Source organism: Balaenoptera physalus (assembly GCF_965194825.1).
Source record: "Balaenoptera physalus genome assembly, chromosome: 10".
NCBI classification, from domain to species: Eukaryota; Metazoa; Chordata; class Mammalia; order Artiodactyla; family Balaenopteridae; genus Balaenoptera; species Balaenoptera physalus.
Window position 1 is genome coordinate 86,239,134 of NC_138889.1, and position 17,361 is coordinate 86,256,494.

General features: G+C 39.0%; 1 protein-coding gene across 14 annotated transcripts in view; it reads right to left on the reverse strand.

Annotated features, from left to right (window-relative positions):
- The window catches only part of DCDC1 (doublecortin domain containing 1), a 471,016-nt gene that overhangs the window by 227,523 nt on the left and 226,132 nt on the right, over positions 1-17,361 (reverse strand). For all 14 annotated transcript variants that reach the window (XR_014267934.1, XR_014267935.1, XM_082476590.1 and 11 more), the window contains exon 11: positions 1,118-1,219. Coding sequence is in view for 12 of the 14 variants with exons in the window: in XM_082476590.1 (XP_082332716.1) it covers positions 1,118-1,219 (102 nt within the window). In the remaining 2 variants the exon portion in view is untranslated. The remainder of the gene's footprint in view (positions 1-1,117; positions 1,220-17,361) is intronic.

The following is a 17,361-nucleotide window of genomic DNA, read 5'->3' on the forward strand; positions in this document are numbered from 1 at the left end:
CCAAGGGAACAGTCGTCCTTGGGTGTCACAAGGGCTCTCCCAAAGAGCTTTATAATGCCCCTAGTTAAAGGTTTTCCCCCGGATTTTCTTGCATATAGATGCAAATCACAGATCAATTTCAGTGTGCCATTAGCCAACAAAAGCTTTCTACAGAATAATATCTTCTTGTGTAATCTAACATAAATTCCATCTTCAATTTTTTATATGAACCAAAAAAGGACAATATTCTAATGTGGAAAAGAGGAATTTACAGGTAGAGAATTCTAGGAAGGCTTTTGTATCATGGTGATTTGTATAGTCAGGGATGTGATGGTAAAAGAAAACCAGCCAAGGCTCTTTATCATTCTCTCTCTAATCAATCAAGGTAGCACTTCCCATCTCTTCTGAGCTCAGCTAATGATCGGATGATCAGCTTTTGTGACTGACTGTGAAGTCCAGGTAATGGATACCACCAGGGAGAGGTAAGTCTGAGGGTACTGAACTGAAGGGGGAAAAAATGGAGCAAGTTTCTGAACAAAGGTCAAGCAACCGAGCCCAAAACACTGGTGTGCGCTCAGGCGAATAACCCCAATTTGTAAACAACAGGGTATTCAGTGTCCTTTCATGCAAGACAAAGACCCAAAATAAAGACCCTGAACATGTTGGTTCTGCTTGAGAAACATCCCAATTGTCTGGAAAATAGGAAAAGGTAAGAATGCCTAAGATAAACCATCTGGGCTTGCTCACAACGAGCACAGGAGAAGACCAAGGCTGTGTGTTACTTGCTCAGGGTCTAGGGCTTGGAAATACCCTAGACGCAGAACACACCCTCCACTGGATATCATGTCACTTCTTTTCAATGTGTAAACAAGAGGGCAATTCCAGAGTCCAGTGTAGACAGATTTTCAAATAAAAGCATAATGAAGATTAAGATGCTATTAAGTAAGAGGTCAGGAGTTAATATTATACTAAAGCTGAGAACCTCCGGAATCCAGAAGTCAAGCTTGAAACTATAAATCTTTACAGATCAGCAAATGATTAATCTTTCCTAAACAACTTTAAAAATGTAATTGTCTAAATTAACTACAAGTAACTTGGAAGATGCTCATAGTCATAAATGAATAGTCAGTAAACTCACTCTTTCCATCATATAGCCAGTTTGAATTGGGCTATTAGGCCCCAGATCTTTTTCACTTATACAAACAGAGATCTCTCCAGTGTCTTTACCATTTTCAAATATCTGAAAAATAAGCACATTCAAAATTAAAAATAAATACACGCACACATATACATACATATAAATACATATATAAACACAAGCAGTCCTGATTTTGCACAGTACACTGCTGACTGAAACTCATGCATATGGTTAACTGTGTAAAGCAAAGACGGCCTGTACACATGCAAGTAATTGGCAATGAAAAGCAACAGGACTAGAATAGTATAAAGGAAGTCCCTTGTTTCTCCTTTTGCTTTCAGTGTCCTTAACCTGACTGTCATTCCCTACAATCTTAAAATAGAAGGAAACAAACACATTAAAGGAGGAATCACTGACTACACCGAATGCTTACATGGGGTAAGCATCAGGGAAAGGTCAGCTAGAAACCAATTAACTAGCTCATTTCATTCTTTTTGAAGAACATAAAGCCACTAATTATGTAAGGAATGTTTAATTTATATTTAAAATATATCAGTGTTCAGCTCATCTTTTGACTCACTGAAAGGAAATTCAACCTGACAAATTTATTGCATAAAGGTACAATGAAAGCCATCCATTTTAAGTGCATATAAGCAACAAGTTGCTGAGAACAGAGAGAAAATTCAGAACATTGCATTATGCAATGCTCATCTGGAAAAAGAAAATGCTAGCTAACGTTCTGGTCAAAGGTATCCAAATAAACCAGTCCCAAAGGAGGGCTCCACTAGAGTGAACACCATCCTCTGACCATGCTGAGGGCCCACCTGGGGTGTGTCATTCACCAGGCAAGAAAGAATGCAGGCCGATAGAGGCTTGATGAGTAATGTAAATCCTTGCTTTTTACTGTATTTTTTTCTCAAAAGTTCTTTTCTTTCCTTTCTGATAGACCTATCACATCAGAGTAGCCATTTTATTTCTTTCTAGTGCTATCTCCAGAGAAGATAATTTGGGAGAATATTTTATTTAAATATAAGAAAGAAAACCATCTGTTTTACTTTTGAGACAGTTTGAGAGTTATTTAATTAGTCCTAACCTGGTTTAGGAAATAATGTGCTTCAATAGCACTTCCTCAGGCTTTAGGCAAAAAAAAAAAAAAGGTTTTAAAAAAGAGTAACAATGTTTAAGAATGGTGGGGTTTTCTCCACTCTGTGCTTCTCATCGTACTGACAGCCTAGTGGAGAGGGTACAGCTGTCAGCCTTGGGGCACTGATGCTCTACACTCTACAGTAGCTTCTGCTAAAGGGGATTTTTTAAACCTCTTTTCTGAGAAAAGATACAATTCTGAGCAAGAAATCTCTCTACTTTAGCCAGGAACTTTGTAAACCCAACTGTTGCCTACAAACCTATGGGAAATAATGTGGGAGGAGAATCTTACTGTCCCAACAATCTCTTCAGGGCCCTCTTAAACAACAGAGCCTCTTAGCAATTAGGTTCACAATTCTAGGTGGCATGAATTCTGCAAGGTTAGTGTTGACAAAGGCTCAGTTTGGAGAACTTACTGATGTTCCTTTGTCAAGACTTGTTAGATGTGGAACTGGAGTGCAGCAAATTATATTCTAGAAAATAGCTGTGTGAATGCTGTCAAACTGAGAAAGCAGATAGGACCTGGACAACACCTAAGACCTTCATTAGCTTACTGCTTTCTTCACTACTGTTAATAAGCCTTCCCTTCTATGTCCAGAAAAGAGTGTTCTCAAGAAAAAAAAAAAAGGCTCTGGCCTCTAAAAGCCCTATGAGGGCATAAAGAAAAAAGAGGTGCTTTATTGTTTAAGTAAAAGTTTAGGTGTTTAAGTGAAAGAAATCTGCCCTCCACTAGTCATTCATATAATGGGTTTTTTTTTCTGTATTTCTACAAAAGTAAAAATTCCCCAAGCTGAAATTCTATGACATTCTGCTTTTCTTAGGGCTCAGCTCCTATTTTTTTAATTTTTATTTTTTAATAAATTTATTTATTTATTTATTTTTGGCTGCGTTGGGTCTTCGTTTCTGTGCTAGGGCCCTCTCCAGTTGTGGCAAGTGGGGGCCACTCTTCATCGCGGTGCGCGGGCCTCTCACTGTCGCGGCCTCTCCCGTTGTGGAGCACAGGCTCCAGACGCGCAGGCTCAGTAGTTGTGGCTCACGGGCCCAGCCGCTGCGCGGCATGTGGCATCCTCCCGGCCCGGGGCACGAACCCGCGTCTCCTGCGTTGGCAGGCGGATTCCCAACCACTGCGCCACCAGGGAAGCCCTCAGCTCCTATTTTTAAGGTCTATATCACTATGACCATTTTTTTTTAATCTAAGTATTCTATTTTTTTCTTCCTTTGCATGAGAAGTATTTTTACTTCTATTGTCCAATGTCTAAACAAAGATAGCTCTCTAAACAGAGTTTATATAGGAAAATAAAAAATAGTCTACCTTTATTTTCCTGCTGCCTAATCCTTGGCTTAAGAAAAACCAACTGCTTCCTAGTGGCTATCTGCATGCCGTCACCTCCTTATAGTTCTAAAACTAAATTCTCACCCTTGAAGTAGGGTGATACAAAAAGCCAGCTAAGGCTAGTCTTGAGTCCCTAGCTGAGGAGTAATGCAATAGAATCTAAAAAAAAAAAGGGGGGGGGGGTCCAGATCCTTTCGAAAAACATTGTAGCTAATGACTATTGAAAAAAATACCTATAAATAGGAACTTACTTCTATGCCCTTAGTTACACAAAGTACAGAGTTTCTAGGAGGAGTTTCCCATGAACTGCAGTCTTTTTACTTTCCTTCATGTCAACAATGACTTTTCTTCAGCAGAATTAAATTAGGTTAACACCAATGTTTCACTGTAATGTTGTTAATCAATTCTTCATTCAACAAATATTTATTGAGTGCCTACTATGTGCCATCCACTGCTCAAGTGCTTAAGATACACCAGTGAACTAAGATTCCTGACAGAACAAGTAAGTAAATCATATAGCAAGGTCAGGATACATCCAGGTCTGTGAGGTCTGAAGTTTATACAACTTGGTGGGCCTTCTTTAACAAAAAAAATGCAAAATTACAAATGGAAAACTAGATACAAAATATTTATTTAAAATGAGAAATTACAACAATTTACACATATTAAAAAGCTCACACATAGCAAAAAACATGACAAAATCCAGAAAAAGTCACAAAATATTTTCATTAATTTACTATCCAATGCACATTTTTTGGCTGAATTGTCTTCAATCACCTCTTCATTTGGTAATCTTGTAACATTTTCTATAAGGAGAATAGGAATATAATTCCATCTTCCCTCTTGCATGGTTAATCAAAAAATTTCTGTTATTGATTAGAAAAATTTCTCTCAACTACACAACTTGGTTGGTCATTTCATAAAAATTTTTAGGATTGATGTCAACTTTGGGAAAAGCTTGATAGATTACTTTAAAATATGAGCTGTAAAATGTGGAAGGATTTTCTACAAGTTACTTGACTTTGTTAATTTCACACACTGTTTTTCCTCCACCACCCATATACTTTTGGTGACAGGTACTCTAGCCCACAGTCAAAAAGCAATACACTCTACGGTCCGCAGGTAGTAGCCATCTTCCTAGAAGCTCTTCCCATACCAGGGTGGCTTAGCCCTAACTGAACTACGATACAGGGAAATGACTGCAAACCAGTAACTACATCCCACTAAGCTCAAACTAAATGTATCCTCAACGCAACTTCCCCTTAGCCAGACCTCAAAAATGCCTGCAACCACTTCAGCTCCAGCTGGTGCAAGGGAAAACTTGACAGAGAGGAAGTTGGAGTGGAAACAGACAATGGTCTCAGTCAATTGTAGTTAAAATATATTATACTTGCAAATTTTACAGAAACATGTGGCCCTGTGAACACATTGCTAGGGCCTCTTCCAGGGTTTTGGAAGGGGCCTAAGCAGGAAAGGGGCCTTGAAGCTTAGGTACATTGGCATCATGGTAAATGCACCTTGGAGGAAGTTAGAAGGTGGTTAAGTGCCATGTAAAGAGGAAAAAATATAGCAGGGAAGGGATATACGGCCTAGGATCAACGAGTGGGATGGGTGGTGGTCGCTATATGAAGCAGATGATCAGAAAAGGCTTTCAAGAGAGGAAAAATCTGAGTAAAGACTTGGAGGTGAGAGAGTTAGCCAAGCAGATAGCTGGCAGAAGAGCACTGGAGGCAGAGGGAGAGGCTAGAGCAAAGAAACTAAGGCAGGAACGTGCCCAGTATGTTCCAGGAACTACAAGCAGGCTGGTGTGACAGGAGCAGAGTGAGAGAGAAGAAGGGTAAGTAACGTGAAATCAGAGGGTTCAGGGGTGGGCAGCAAAATGGGGGATCCTTGGAGGGATTGGAACAGAACAGTAATAGGATCTGACTTAAAAGGAGCATCGGGGGCTTCCCTGGTGGTGCAGTGGTTGAGAATCCGCCTGCCAATGAAGGGGACACAGGTTCGAGCCCTGGTCTGGGAAGATCCCACATGCCGCGGAGCGGCTGGGCCCGTGAGCCACAACTACTGAGCCTGCGCGTCTGGAGCCTGTGCTCCGCAACAAGAGAGGCCGCGATAGTGACAGGCCCGCGCACCGCGATGAAGAGTGGCCCCCACTTGCCGCAACTAGAGAAAGCCCTCACACAGAAACTAAGACCCAACACAGCCATAAATAAATAAATAAATAAAAATTAAAAGAAAAAAAAAAAAGGAGCATCGGGGCTGCTGGGTGGAGAGTAGACTCCAGGGAGCAAAAGTTATCCGAAAGGTGAATGACTGCGGCTCAGACAGAGTATTAACAATGGACTTGGTTATAAATGGTCAATTTCTGTTGTTCATTCCAGAGTGATTTGTTCATTAGTGGGGTTGGGAAATAAAATTTGTAGCTAGGCTAATATTTCTGGACCGTGATGTCTGCATCTATGGATGCAAATAAATCAACCTAAGTATAACTTCATATGTAGTTTTTGTGAAGGCACAAAAATGTTAACAAACTATCAAAAGAACTGTATTTACTGTGAACATTTTATAGAGGCAGTGACCAAAACTTAAACCATGCGGGGGGAAGATGACTTGAATAGGATGTTGTTCTTTGACCAGTTTGCCTGGCATCATTTATGACACCTATTTAAGGACTTGTATAAGGCCTAGTTCAGTGCCATTATCGGCCTTTAATGCTATAAGTCTGGTTAAGAGCTAGCTGTCGGGGACCAGCAGGTTCCCAAACTCTCCATAACAGCTGGACAGACCACCCAGGAAGCTCTTCTGTGCGTGAGTGGAAGGCCAAACACCTAAGCTTCAAAATGCCTCAGGAGGCAGTGCTGTCAAGAGGCAATAACAGGAAAATGACACCGCAGTGTGTGGCCAAAAGTTGGGAGGCTGTACAGTAACAGGATTTACTACTAGAGGAAAGGAATGAAGGAAAGGAATATAAAATAGCCCCACAAAACCATCTGGCATACTTCAGGTAAAATAATTAAATATGTTGGGAAAAGGTTAACTTACATGTTGTCTTGGATTAGGGTCCCCAGGAAACAGACTCTGAGACCAATATTTAGCTGCGGGAAGTTTCCGGCGGAGCGTTCTCAGGTACAACACAGGTGAGGGGAGTGAGGAAACAGGAGTGGGCAGAGGGAGAAGGTAAACTGTGATGCAGTTGCAACACAGGCCTCCGGTGGGAGCTCTAGACCTGGGATGGCCCCTCAGAGTTGTCCAGAATTGAGGCCAGGGAGTATGGCTTTGCACTGCCCACCAATCACATACTGGATGCAGACTGCCCTCAGGATGGGGGCCTCAACTTTGGAGAAGCAGCAACTTCACACCAAGGGCAATTGTCCGAGAAGAATGTAGGTGTGGCAGCTGGAGGTGGCGGGTAGGTATCTCAGTCCCGAAGAGGGAATCCAGGTAGTGTGGCACAGCATCCACTACACACACGCACAGTGATTCACAGTGTAGGGTGCGCACACCTTTAAATCACTCAATACTCAAAGCAACTGGATTTTACAGGTGAGTCTCAGAGAGGTTAAGTGACTTGCCTAGCGCAGATCTACTCATAAGAGGCAGCGAGATCTTTAGAAATCAAGTCCTCTGATTTTTTTCCAGCTTTATTGAGATATAATTATCATATAACATGTAAATTTGTGCACAACGTGTTGATTTGATACACTTACATATTTCTAAATGTTACCAGGGTTAGCTAACACCTCCATCACATCACATAATTACCATTTCTTTTTGTGGTAAGAACATTTAAGATCTACTCTCTTTAAAACTTTCAAGTTTTCAAGGGGCCCACCTCAGCCCCTAGTACCCACCATCCTAGTCTCTGTTTCTACAAGGTCGGCTTTCTTAGACTCCACATATAAGTGATATCATACGGTATTTGTCCTTCTCTGTCTGACTTATTTCACTTAGCATAATGCCCTACGATGTTTTAAATTACAAACATCAATATTTACTCATATCTAAGATTAGAGATCTAACAATATGAAACAATATGAAAATTTTTAAAGGTATAGAAAAGTAATTTATAGAAGTTTTTTACCTAAGTCAAAGAACATGAAAATTAAAATGGAATATTTTTCTCATGTGAGAAGCAAATTAGCCATGAAAAAAATCTATCCAATCAGAATTCAAAGTAACCTTTACAGATAGAAAATTAACTCTAAGTGAATTAACATTATATGTACATTAAATCAGATAAATGTGCTATTACCTTTTTTATTGTTACAGACTTATAAGATAGTTTATAGAATGTCCACATTTTCTATATCTTCTCAAATGTATAATATACTATAAATCAAACTGTAAACAAGTCTAATTTTAATATTCAGATAAGAAGATAATCACAAAGCAAATATTAAAATTATGAGATTCAGGCAATGAAAAGTTAATAATGAATTAGTATGTCTATACTGCATATAGGAAAATGTGTTTTAATGCCTAACAGAGATATCTTTAAACTGTACTTAACAGGTAAGGAGACAGTACATTTGTCCCAAGAAATGAAAATGCACTTATGTGAAGACAAGTTATTTCACTGTTCAACTTCACCAGTCTAAATGGGACCTGAATCAAAAATCAAATAACATTGTTTTAAAGCCCAGAAAAGGTATATTTAAGAAAATAATTTATTTTAAAAGAGACATTTTAGATTTCCTCTGTAAGTTGCAGCACAGCCCACCATTTAGAAGATATAAAGTGGGTGACTGCCTATGGTGTAGGATTTTAGGGGTGGGCTAAAACACTCTGACCCCAAAATACCACTCCCATCAACTTGCCAATACTAGTTGAAATTCCAGTTGGAGGGATACTCTTTTGTCACAATTGAAATACCACAGCTCTATGAGAGAAAATAATATTCGGCCTTATTGGTTATTGATCTTTGAGGCTAGGATTTTCAATCTTGGCTTTCTGGAATTCCTCAGAGGGCCTGGGGTAGGGCTGGTGGATAGGGGAGTGAGAGTGGGGAGCTGTGGTCCTAAGTGGGAGATCAAACCTGATGAGTGAGTCTGTGGGGAAAGCCACCAACCTGGCTTCAAAAGGGGTACATCCTACTTTCATTTACTTTACATAGGGCATTCCAAGAAAGAACTTTGATCTAAGAAAAAAAAGTTTTGATATTGTCTTAGCTTAAAAGAAAGTATGGTATGCCTTTTTCCTGAAGTAAGGATGGTACCTGACAGCCTGAATTGGGGGTTGGAGTTGGGTACGGAGGAAAGGCCACGGGGGCCAAGGATGGAGAGGTCTGCAAGATGCCCTCATCAGCTTCACAGTTACCCTGGGAGTGGGCCTGTGTTCTTTTCCTTTAAGCATTTAAAGTCACATTTCACTGCTTTGCCATAATTTTTTTAAAGGGCTTCTCCCCAACCCCATTTTTGACAAAGTAAAATTTCTAAAACAAGGTGCATGATGCTGCAAAAAATAATCTTTTTGTATCCAATTACAATTCTCGCTAAATTCATTACATGAAAATGTTTAAAATTATATAGAAGATTGTGGCAAGGGAAATGTGTTTGCCTGATGTTCTAAGCCAAGTAATTTCTTTTTCTTTTTTTAATTTTTAATTAATTTATTTTTTTTTGGCTGCGTTGGGTCTTCGTTGTAGTGTGCGGGCTTCTCACTGCTGTGGCTTCTCTTGTTGTGGACCATGGGCTCTAGGCACGTGGGCTTCAGTAGGTGTGGCACGCAGGCTCAGTAGTTGTGGCTCATGGGCTCTATGAGCGCAGGCTCAGTAGTTGTGGCACACGGGCTCAGTTGCTCTGCGCATGTGGGATCTTCCCGGACCAGGGCTCGAACCCATGTCCCCTGAATTGGCAGGCGGATTCTTAACCACTGTGCCACCAGGGAAGTCCCCAAGTAATTTCAATAAGCCCTTTATAAATGAGAATATTTCAAGGAGAAGTGGAACAAAGATTTTTCACTTTGTCTAAATAAATTTAGTGCCTAAAATTATATTTAATTGGGATTAAAATATCAATATCAGGTATGTGGGTCCTGTCAGTAGCTGAGCATTATATGATGTATTATATACCAGATTTTGGTAAATAAAGGTTTTTAAAAGTTCCTGGGCTCAATATATTTCTTCTCAAGGAATGTAAGGGCTTTTTTTGATGAGAAAAGCATAGCCACAGCCCCCCAATTCTATTTTACTAGGGAAAAGAATACTATACGATTAAAGATGAGCCAAATCATCAGACTTCCCCAATTTTCAGCCTCAGAGATCATATTCTCATCTTTCAATAGAGTATATGTTTTTAATGCTATTCGGTTTCTTTTTTATATATCAAATATGCCTGGAAAGGTAATTTTTTCCCCTAATATGAATAGATACTCTGAGTAACTAAAACCTATGCAAAAGTTTATTGCCTAGAGCAATACATTTTTATTTTTTAAAAAATCCGTTTTTTATCATAAAACATTATCAACACTGCAGGTAGAATCTGAAGTAGGAATAGATGCATCACTTCATTTGCACTTACTAGAAAATCTGCATTCACTTCTATGTTCAAATGATGAGCTAATGCTTGATAATATTCATGATAATATTCAATATTCATTCATTTCTATGTTCAAATGATGAGTTAATGCTTGATAATATTCATGGTGACTCGAGCTAACATAGATGTCAGTGGGTAATCCAGGGGACAGGAGCATATGCAAGAAGAGAATCTCAGTGACTTGAACATCTCAAACACTCTGTGAAAAAGCTAATTGAGAGGTAAAGACAAATTAACTGCTATGGAGGAGGACAGTCTCCCTGAGCGAGAGAGTGTGCCTGCAGCAGTAAGGTTCAGTGATTGCATTTAGTCTGCATAACTGCTAGGACAGTAATCCAGCTCTGGCCTGTGGACTTTCCCCGCTGACTGCCCACCTGGCAATTCCCTGGGCACCTTCAAGACTGTCAGGACTGCACAGGGAAAGCCTGTCTCATTACAACGGCTCTGCATGGGAGATTATGCCCCGCCCAACCAATTGCTCTTCCTTGATTTTGATACAGACACAGTTTTTCAGTTTTTCTCTTCATTGAGTCTAGGAAGGGAATATTGTATCTTCCTGCACATAGAGATTTACACCTGGCTGCAGATGCCTGTCAGGAAATAGGGTGGGGTGAATACACTGGCATTCCCCTACCCCCAACAGGCCACCAAAAAAATGAAAAAAGAAAGGAAAGAAAAGAAGGCAAGATGGAAAAGAGCACTGGAAAGAAGGGCAGGTGAGATACTTCAGTGCCTACTGCTAACAGCTATCTCATGAGATGTTAGCAGGCATTCATGGGATCTAAAGTTTACTCGCCTTTAAAATGGACAGTCCAACATTTGCCTTGGTGAAATCTACATATGAAAACTGATTATCTCCATCGCATTTTGTCCAACATTTAATATATGTTCTTGAAGTCACAACAATAACATTGACTATTCCAGTTTTACTACTCTAGAAACAATTCCTTTGAAAATGAAGTTTTAAGTTGGTATGTTTTACTACTTGTACTTAGAGCATATCCTAAATTTGTTGTCCCACTGTTTACTCAAATAATGTAGGTGAAATAACAAAGCAGCTCAGAGATGGTAAATACATATATGGGAAAAGTGGTTAAACAGAAAGACAAGGACCAAGGAATGTACAATGGAAATAAGAACATAATACGCATGCAGAACAGTGATGACACCATACCCCCCCCAAAAAAAATCTCGCCACTTGACCTCAGTTGTCTCCTTTTATTCATTTAACTGTTCCATAGACTCCTAAATATTTAAATAAACTTCCTATTAAATTTTATATATGGTTAGAAAACTTTACATATGGGTATATATGGTTAGAAAACTTTAAAACTTTTTAAAAATGATCACAAAATGGAATACAAATCTCAAATGGTTTCATGGTGTCGTTGTGCCTTTGGTAGAGCAAATTCAAGTCTCCAAAGTATAGGAAAGGCCAGGGAGGTATTACAGATGAAAATTAGCATCTTTTCTGTTATCAACGAAATTAGCCCATTTTCTAAATATAAGCAAGCCTGTAAACTAAAATGAAATTGTAGTAAAAAGTTGAGAAGACCTACACATTAGTTTTATTGTCTTCAAAAGGAGGTGTCATATTGTTCAGATTAAATAATCACAGACTTGGGCCAAGAAGGTGTTGCAGGCTTCTCTGCCTCTTCCCACTGTACCAAGCACAATGCCTTGTAGACATATGTCTTTAATAATGTATGGGTTTATTGGACTATTCACTTAAATTTTTCTTTTATTCTGTAATTGGAAGAATAAAAATTGTTAGATACATACTACCTAGAGGATGAACTAGATGCTGGACAAAGACATTCTTTAAAAGTAAATCTCTGAATTAGCCCTTTTTAAAAACTTAAATTTCTATATGCTAGGAGAGAACACTATAACCAAGCAATATAAAAACAGAAATGCTAAAAAAATCTCCAAATCACGGCTCTCTGAATCTTGTTTTTATCCAGCTTACTAAATTCCACCATATTTCCCTTGCTCACAGCCAGAGTGGATTCATGTAAAGTTAGTGAAGATTAAGCTTCAGGACCCTTAACTTGCTCTAGCTCCTGAGAGTGAGTGCTAAAAGTTGAGAGTGCTGGAAGCTATAAAGCATCAATAGGTGGGGAGGGGAAGCCAGGTAGTAATCAGAGTATTTTTATGTAAGAATGTCTGATAAGCTGCCTTAAAACATCGCAGAAGAAAGAATCTGAATCTCCAAGTCTCCATTAATTTGTTGTGATTTATTTTCTCATTCTAAATAAATAGTCACTTTCAGGCCTAATTTTAAAGAGGCTCCTCTCCCCCAGATTTTACAAGCTCTAGGTCCCAGAGAAACTGGATCTGCCTCTACTGGCAGCAAATGGAAGATAACCCACAAAGCATCATTGACCAATTGTGTGTGAAAAGCACTACTAATTCCGGTAAAAGGACTTCCCTGTACCCATCTTCCGCTCATTCCCCCATGCTTTCTCCCACCGACTCACACATCCCACACTCTAGCTCATCAATTCCCCATCAGATCACCCACATTCCTACTAGTTTTTCCACCCACCATCCCCTACAGATTTGCTAATACCCTTTCCTATCAATCCTTTCTTTCCTGCTCTCCCAGGGAAACGCCAACATTTCTGACAGCATCTCCATGGGGATGAAGAGGAGGAGGAGTTGCAGGGAAAGAACAGGACTGGGAAGGCAGAAGTCACTGAGCCATGGCTGTAGCAGATGTTCTCATAAGGCTGAGGGTGATGGCAGTGACAGGGGATATGGGGTAAGAGAAGGTTTGGAATAGTAAGAAATTGCTCCAAAAGCTTGTTACCTGAAGGGCTTCGTAAATTATGCCACACATTGAGTGTGACCACTAAGGGTAAAAACAATAAGAAATCTCATCAGCCTAAAAGGTGCTATGATGTGATGGGAAGAGAATGTACCAGAATACAAAAAAGTGTACGCTGTGGTTGTGACTACATATGAGTGCATATGGAAATGATATGCAAGGGTGAGAATGGTTATATAAGGAATAATGTGATTACGGGTGATATAACTTTTTCCTAAAATTCTTCTAATGTTGTTATGTTGTGTTTTCAATTTTTTTTTTTTTTTTTAACAAGGAACTTTCCCATGGCAGGATGGACATTGAAACTATTCTCGGTCTTTTGTCTTATGTGTCTATTTAAACTGGGTACTGTATTATGCAAAAATGGAACTGAGGCAGTATGGAACATAGAGCGTGTCCTTTTAAGAGGTGATCTTCTAATATTAAGACCTAACCAAAAGCTGCTATTTTAAAATTATCAATGAGGGACTTCCCTGGCGGTCCAGTGGTAAAGAATCCACCTTCCAATGCAGGGGACACGGGTTCGATCCCTGATTAGGGAACTAAGATCCCACATGCCGCAGGGCAACTAAGCCTGCGTGCCACAACTACTGAGTTAGCGTACCTCAACAAGACAGCCCGTGCGTCACAGCTACAGAGCCTGCGCGCCCTGGAGCCCGCGGGCCACAACTAGAGAGAGAAAACCCACATGCCACAACTAGATAGAAGCCCACGCACTGCAACAAAGAACCCGCGCGCCGCAAAGAAAGATCCTGCATGCCTCAACGAAGATCCCACGTGAAGCAACTAAGACCCGATACAGCCAAATAAATAAATAAAAGGGAAAATAAGTTTTAAAAAAGAGATAAAATAAAATTAACAATGAAAGATATGATGAGGATGAGAAGCTCAGTGAAGAAGTAAAGGCAAACACACATAATATGAAAAAGCACCCCAGGGGATTTTTGAATCACACCCTGCCTACAGCCCCTAGTTGAACACCTAGAAGCTCTAGAAGATGATGATGAGCACAATATATTATGTTTGGTTCTTGAAGCTGAGTCCTGGGCTCACATATGTATTCAACGGTGATATAAATCATCAAATAGAGAAAAGTAGAAAGATAATCATTCCAATTCACTGTTTTATCAAAATGAATAGAAAAGGGGAAAAATAAGTTTTACTGGAGCCATGCCTTTCAGTTATAAATGGAAAATGGATTGATTGATTGATTGATTGATTGATTGATACATCATCTAACACTCTGTATAGCACATGCTACAAGGTGGGATAAAGTTGTTCATGACTACAAAAGTCACGGCCCTTGCCCACAGTGACTCAGAGGTAACTGGGCTAGAGATAGTGCTCCAAAAAAGGGCAGTTCATTCACACTCCATGGAAACAGAGTTTGCCCAGGCTACTGATATGAACTGATTCTGGAATTAACAGAGGATGGTATGCTGCTGTGATCTATGCTCAATATCTCTCCAGCTGGAATTAGCAAGTTCTCCTCATCTAGAGAGTATGGAAAAACTCCTCAATTCTAAGAGATCTGCAATTCTGAATACTTAGGGTATACTTTGCTAAACCAGTTTTGTCTCTACTACCTAGCTATTTCAGATGTAAGAACTCGTTTAGAAAACTACAGATCTCTATTTCTTTTTCAGCAGTCCAAACATCTACTCCCAAAAATATGGGGGTTGGAGGGAAAGGAGAAAATGCATTACCATGAATAATATACAATAATTTATTTACAATGTTCCATTTAATTTTATATGAAAAACATGTCAGTCACTTTGGCCATCCAAGACCAACTTGCCTTTCTAGACTAATTACTGGAAAGTCCTATGTGCCCTATGTTGTACACGACCCTGCCTTTGCCCACTCAGTGGCTATAGGTAGTTGAATTAATGTCAGGGACCTAGGTAAGGCTGGACTGACCCAAACAGATTCTCTCTTTAAATGATTTGAACTAGGAGACACAAAGACTCTAGTCAGAGGATGATGACCATTTAAACCTAAAAGTTAGGGAGAGCTAGGGGCCATAATTTTCCTCCATGTACGTACAAAGGAGTAAAAAGAGAAAGCCAGCTTGCAGAAAGAAATGAGAAACGAAAAAGCTCAGAAAGATGAGGAGTGGAGAGACTATGGGGCTTCAGGAGAAAGAGATATGGAAAAGAAGTGACTTTCTTGTGAGAATCGGCTATACTTCCTGGTTTTCATTTCTGTGAGATTCCTTTACGTTTTCAACAAACCCTCTTTTTATTTGAAATGGTTTGAGAGGGTTTGTGTTGCAGGTAACCAGAGAGTTTTTATGTAAACATGGGATTTATATCATAGAGCAGATGGGGAAAGAGGAAGCTCAAAAGAGGGGAGAAATAAAATGAAAGTTCCCTTGACCCCAGGCCTGGCCAAGTGCTGACAGGGAAAGGCAAATGTGGGGCTCTGAAATGAAAGAAGTATTGTTTGCAGGAATCTTTGTTTTTGTTTGTTTGTTTTTTCCTTTTTATTTTTTTATTGAATTATAGTTGACATACAATATTAGTTTCAGGTGTACAACATGGTGATTTGACATTTATATACATTATGAATTGATCACCATGATAAGTCTAGTGACCATCTGTCATCATACAAAGTGACTACAATGTAATTGACTATATTCCCTGTGCTATACATTACATCCCTGTAGCTTATTTATTTTACAACTGGAAGTTTGTACCTCTTAATCCCTTTCACCTATTTCGCCCAACCCCCCACAACTCCCTCCCCTTTGGTAACCACCAGTTTGTTCTCTGTACCTATGAATCTGTTTCTGTTTTGTCTGTTTGTTTTGTTTTATAGATTCCACATATAAGTGAAATCATATAGCATTTGTCTTTCTCTGTGACTTATTTCATTTAGCAAAATACCCTGTAGGTCCATCCATGTTGTTGCAAATGGCAAGATTTCATTCTTTTTATAGCTAACATTCCATTGTGTATATATATATCCATTTGCCTATCAATGGATACTTAGGCTGCTTCCATATCTTGGCTAAATAATGCTGCAATTAACACAGGGGTGCATATATCTTTTCAAATAACTGTTTTCGTTTTCTTCAGATAAATGTCCAGAAGTGGAAGTGCTGAATTGTATGGCAGTTCTATTTTTAATTTTTTGAGGAACCTCCATACTGTTTTCCATAATGGCTGCACCAATTTACATTCCCAACAACAGTGTTCGAGGGTTCCCTTTTCTCCACATCCTCACCAACACTTGTTTTTTGTTATATTTTTGATAATAGCCATTATGACAAGTGTGAGGTGATATCTCATTGTAGTTTTGATTTGCATTTCCCTGATGGCTAGTGATGCTGAGCATCTTTTCATGTGTCTGTTGACTATCTGTATGTCTTCCTTGGAAAAATACCTATTCAGGTCCTCTGCCCATTTTTTAATTGAATTGTTTGGGGTTTTTTTGATGTGTGATTTCTTTATATATTTTGGATATGAACCCCTTCTTAGACATATCATTTGCAAACATCTTCTCCCATTCAGTATGTTTTTTCATTTTGTTGATGGTTTCCTTCGATGTGCAAAAGCTTTTTTGTTTGGGATAGCCCCATTTGTTTATTTTTGCTTTTGGTGCCCTTGCCCGAAGATCTCCAAAAAAATATACTGCTCAGACTAATGTCACGGCAGCATACAAGAAGCACACTTCTAGGAGTTTTATGGTTTCAGGTCTTACATTTAGGTGCAAAATGGCAGACTGGATCTGTAACCAAGTCAGAAATCTGGAAAAGAACAATGCTACTGGACTACAGGAACACTTGACCTTGATGTCTTGGACATCACTTCCTAAGCCTTTAGCTGACTAGCATAGACTATGAGAAATATATTATCGTGTTTACTTTGGAATTACACTTCCCCAAAGGTCAATTTTTACATGGTAACATTCTCGTTCAAAATGTAAACAAGGAATGCCATTAAAGAAATAAGTTATAGACAGAAAATATAATGTTTATAATGTTATTTGCAGAATAAGACTGAATATTAAGGGGAACTGTAGAGATAAAGGCTGATCAAAATACAATTACTTCGAATGTTATCACATTCAAATATGAACATAATCAAAAGGAAATGAAGAACTGTAGTTATGGTTCTTTAGATGGAAAAGAGCCATACTTTGAGTAATTCAATTTTACTAATTATAGTCTCTTGAAACATGAGATATGAGATTATAGAACAATCTTAATTTGACAGACTTAAACAAAAGTATTTAAACTCCCTAAGCTTTCAGTACCTAAACCACTTTAGCTGAGTATGAATTATTTTTTTTCTCTTCCAATGATGCAATAGCAAAGGGTAGTTTAGGACATTTAGCCATCTTGTCCTAACAAATAACCAATTCACCTTTTTTTCCCAGTATATTCTTACGTATTGAT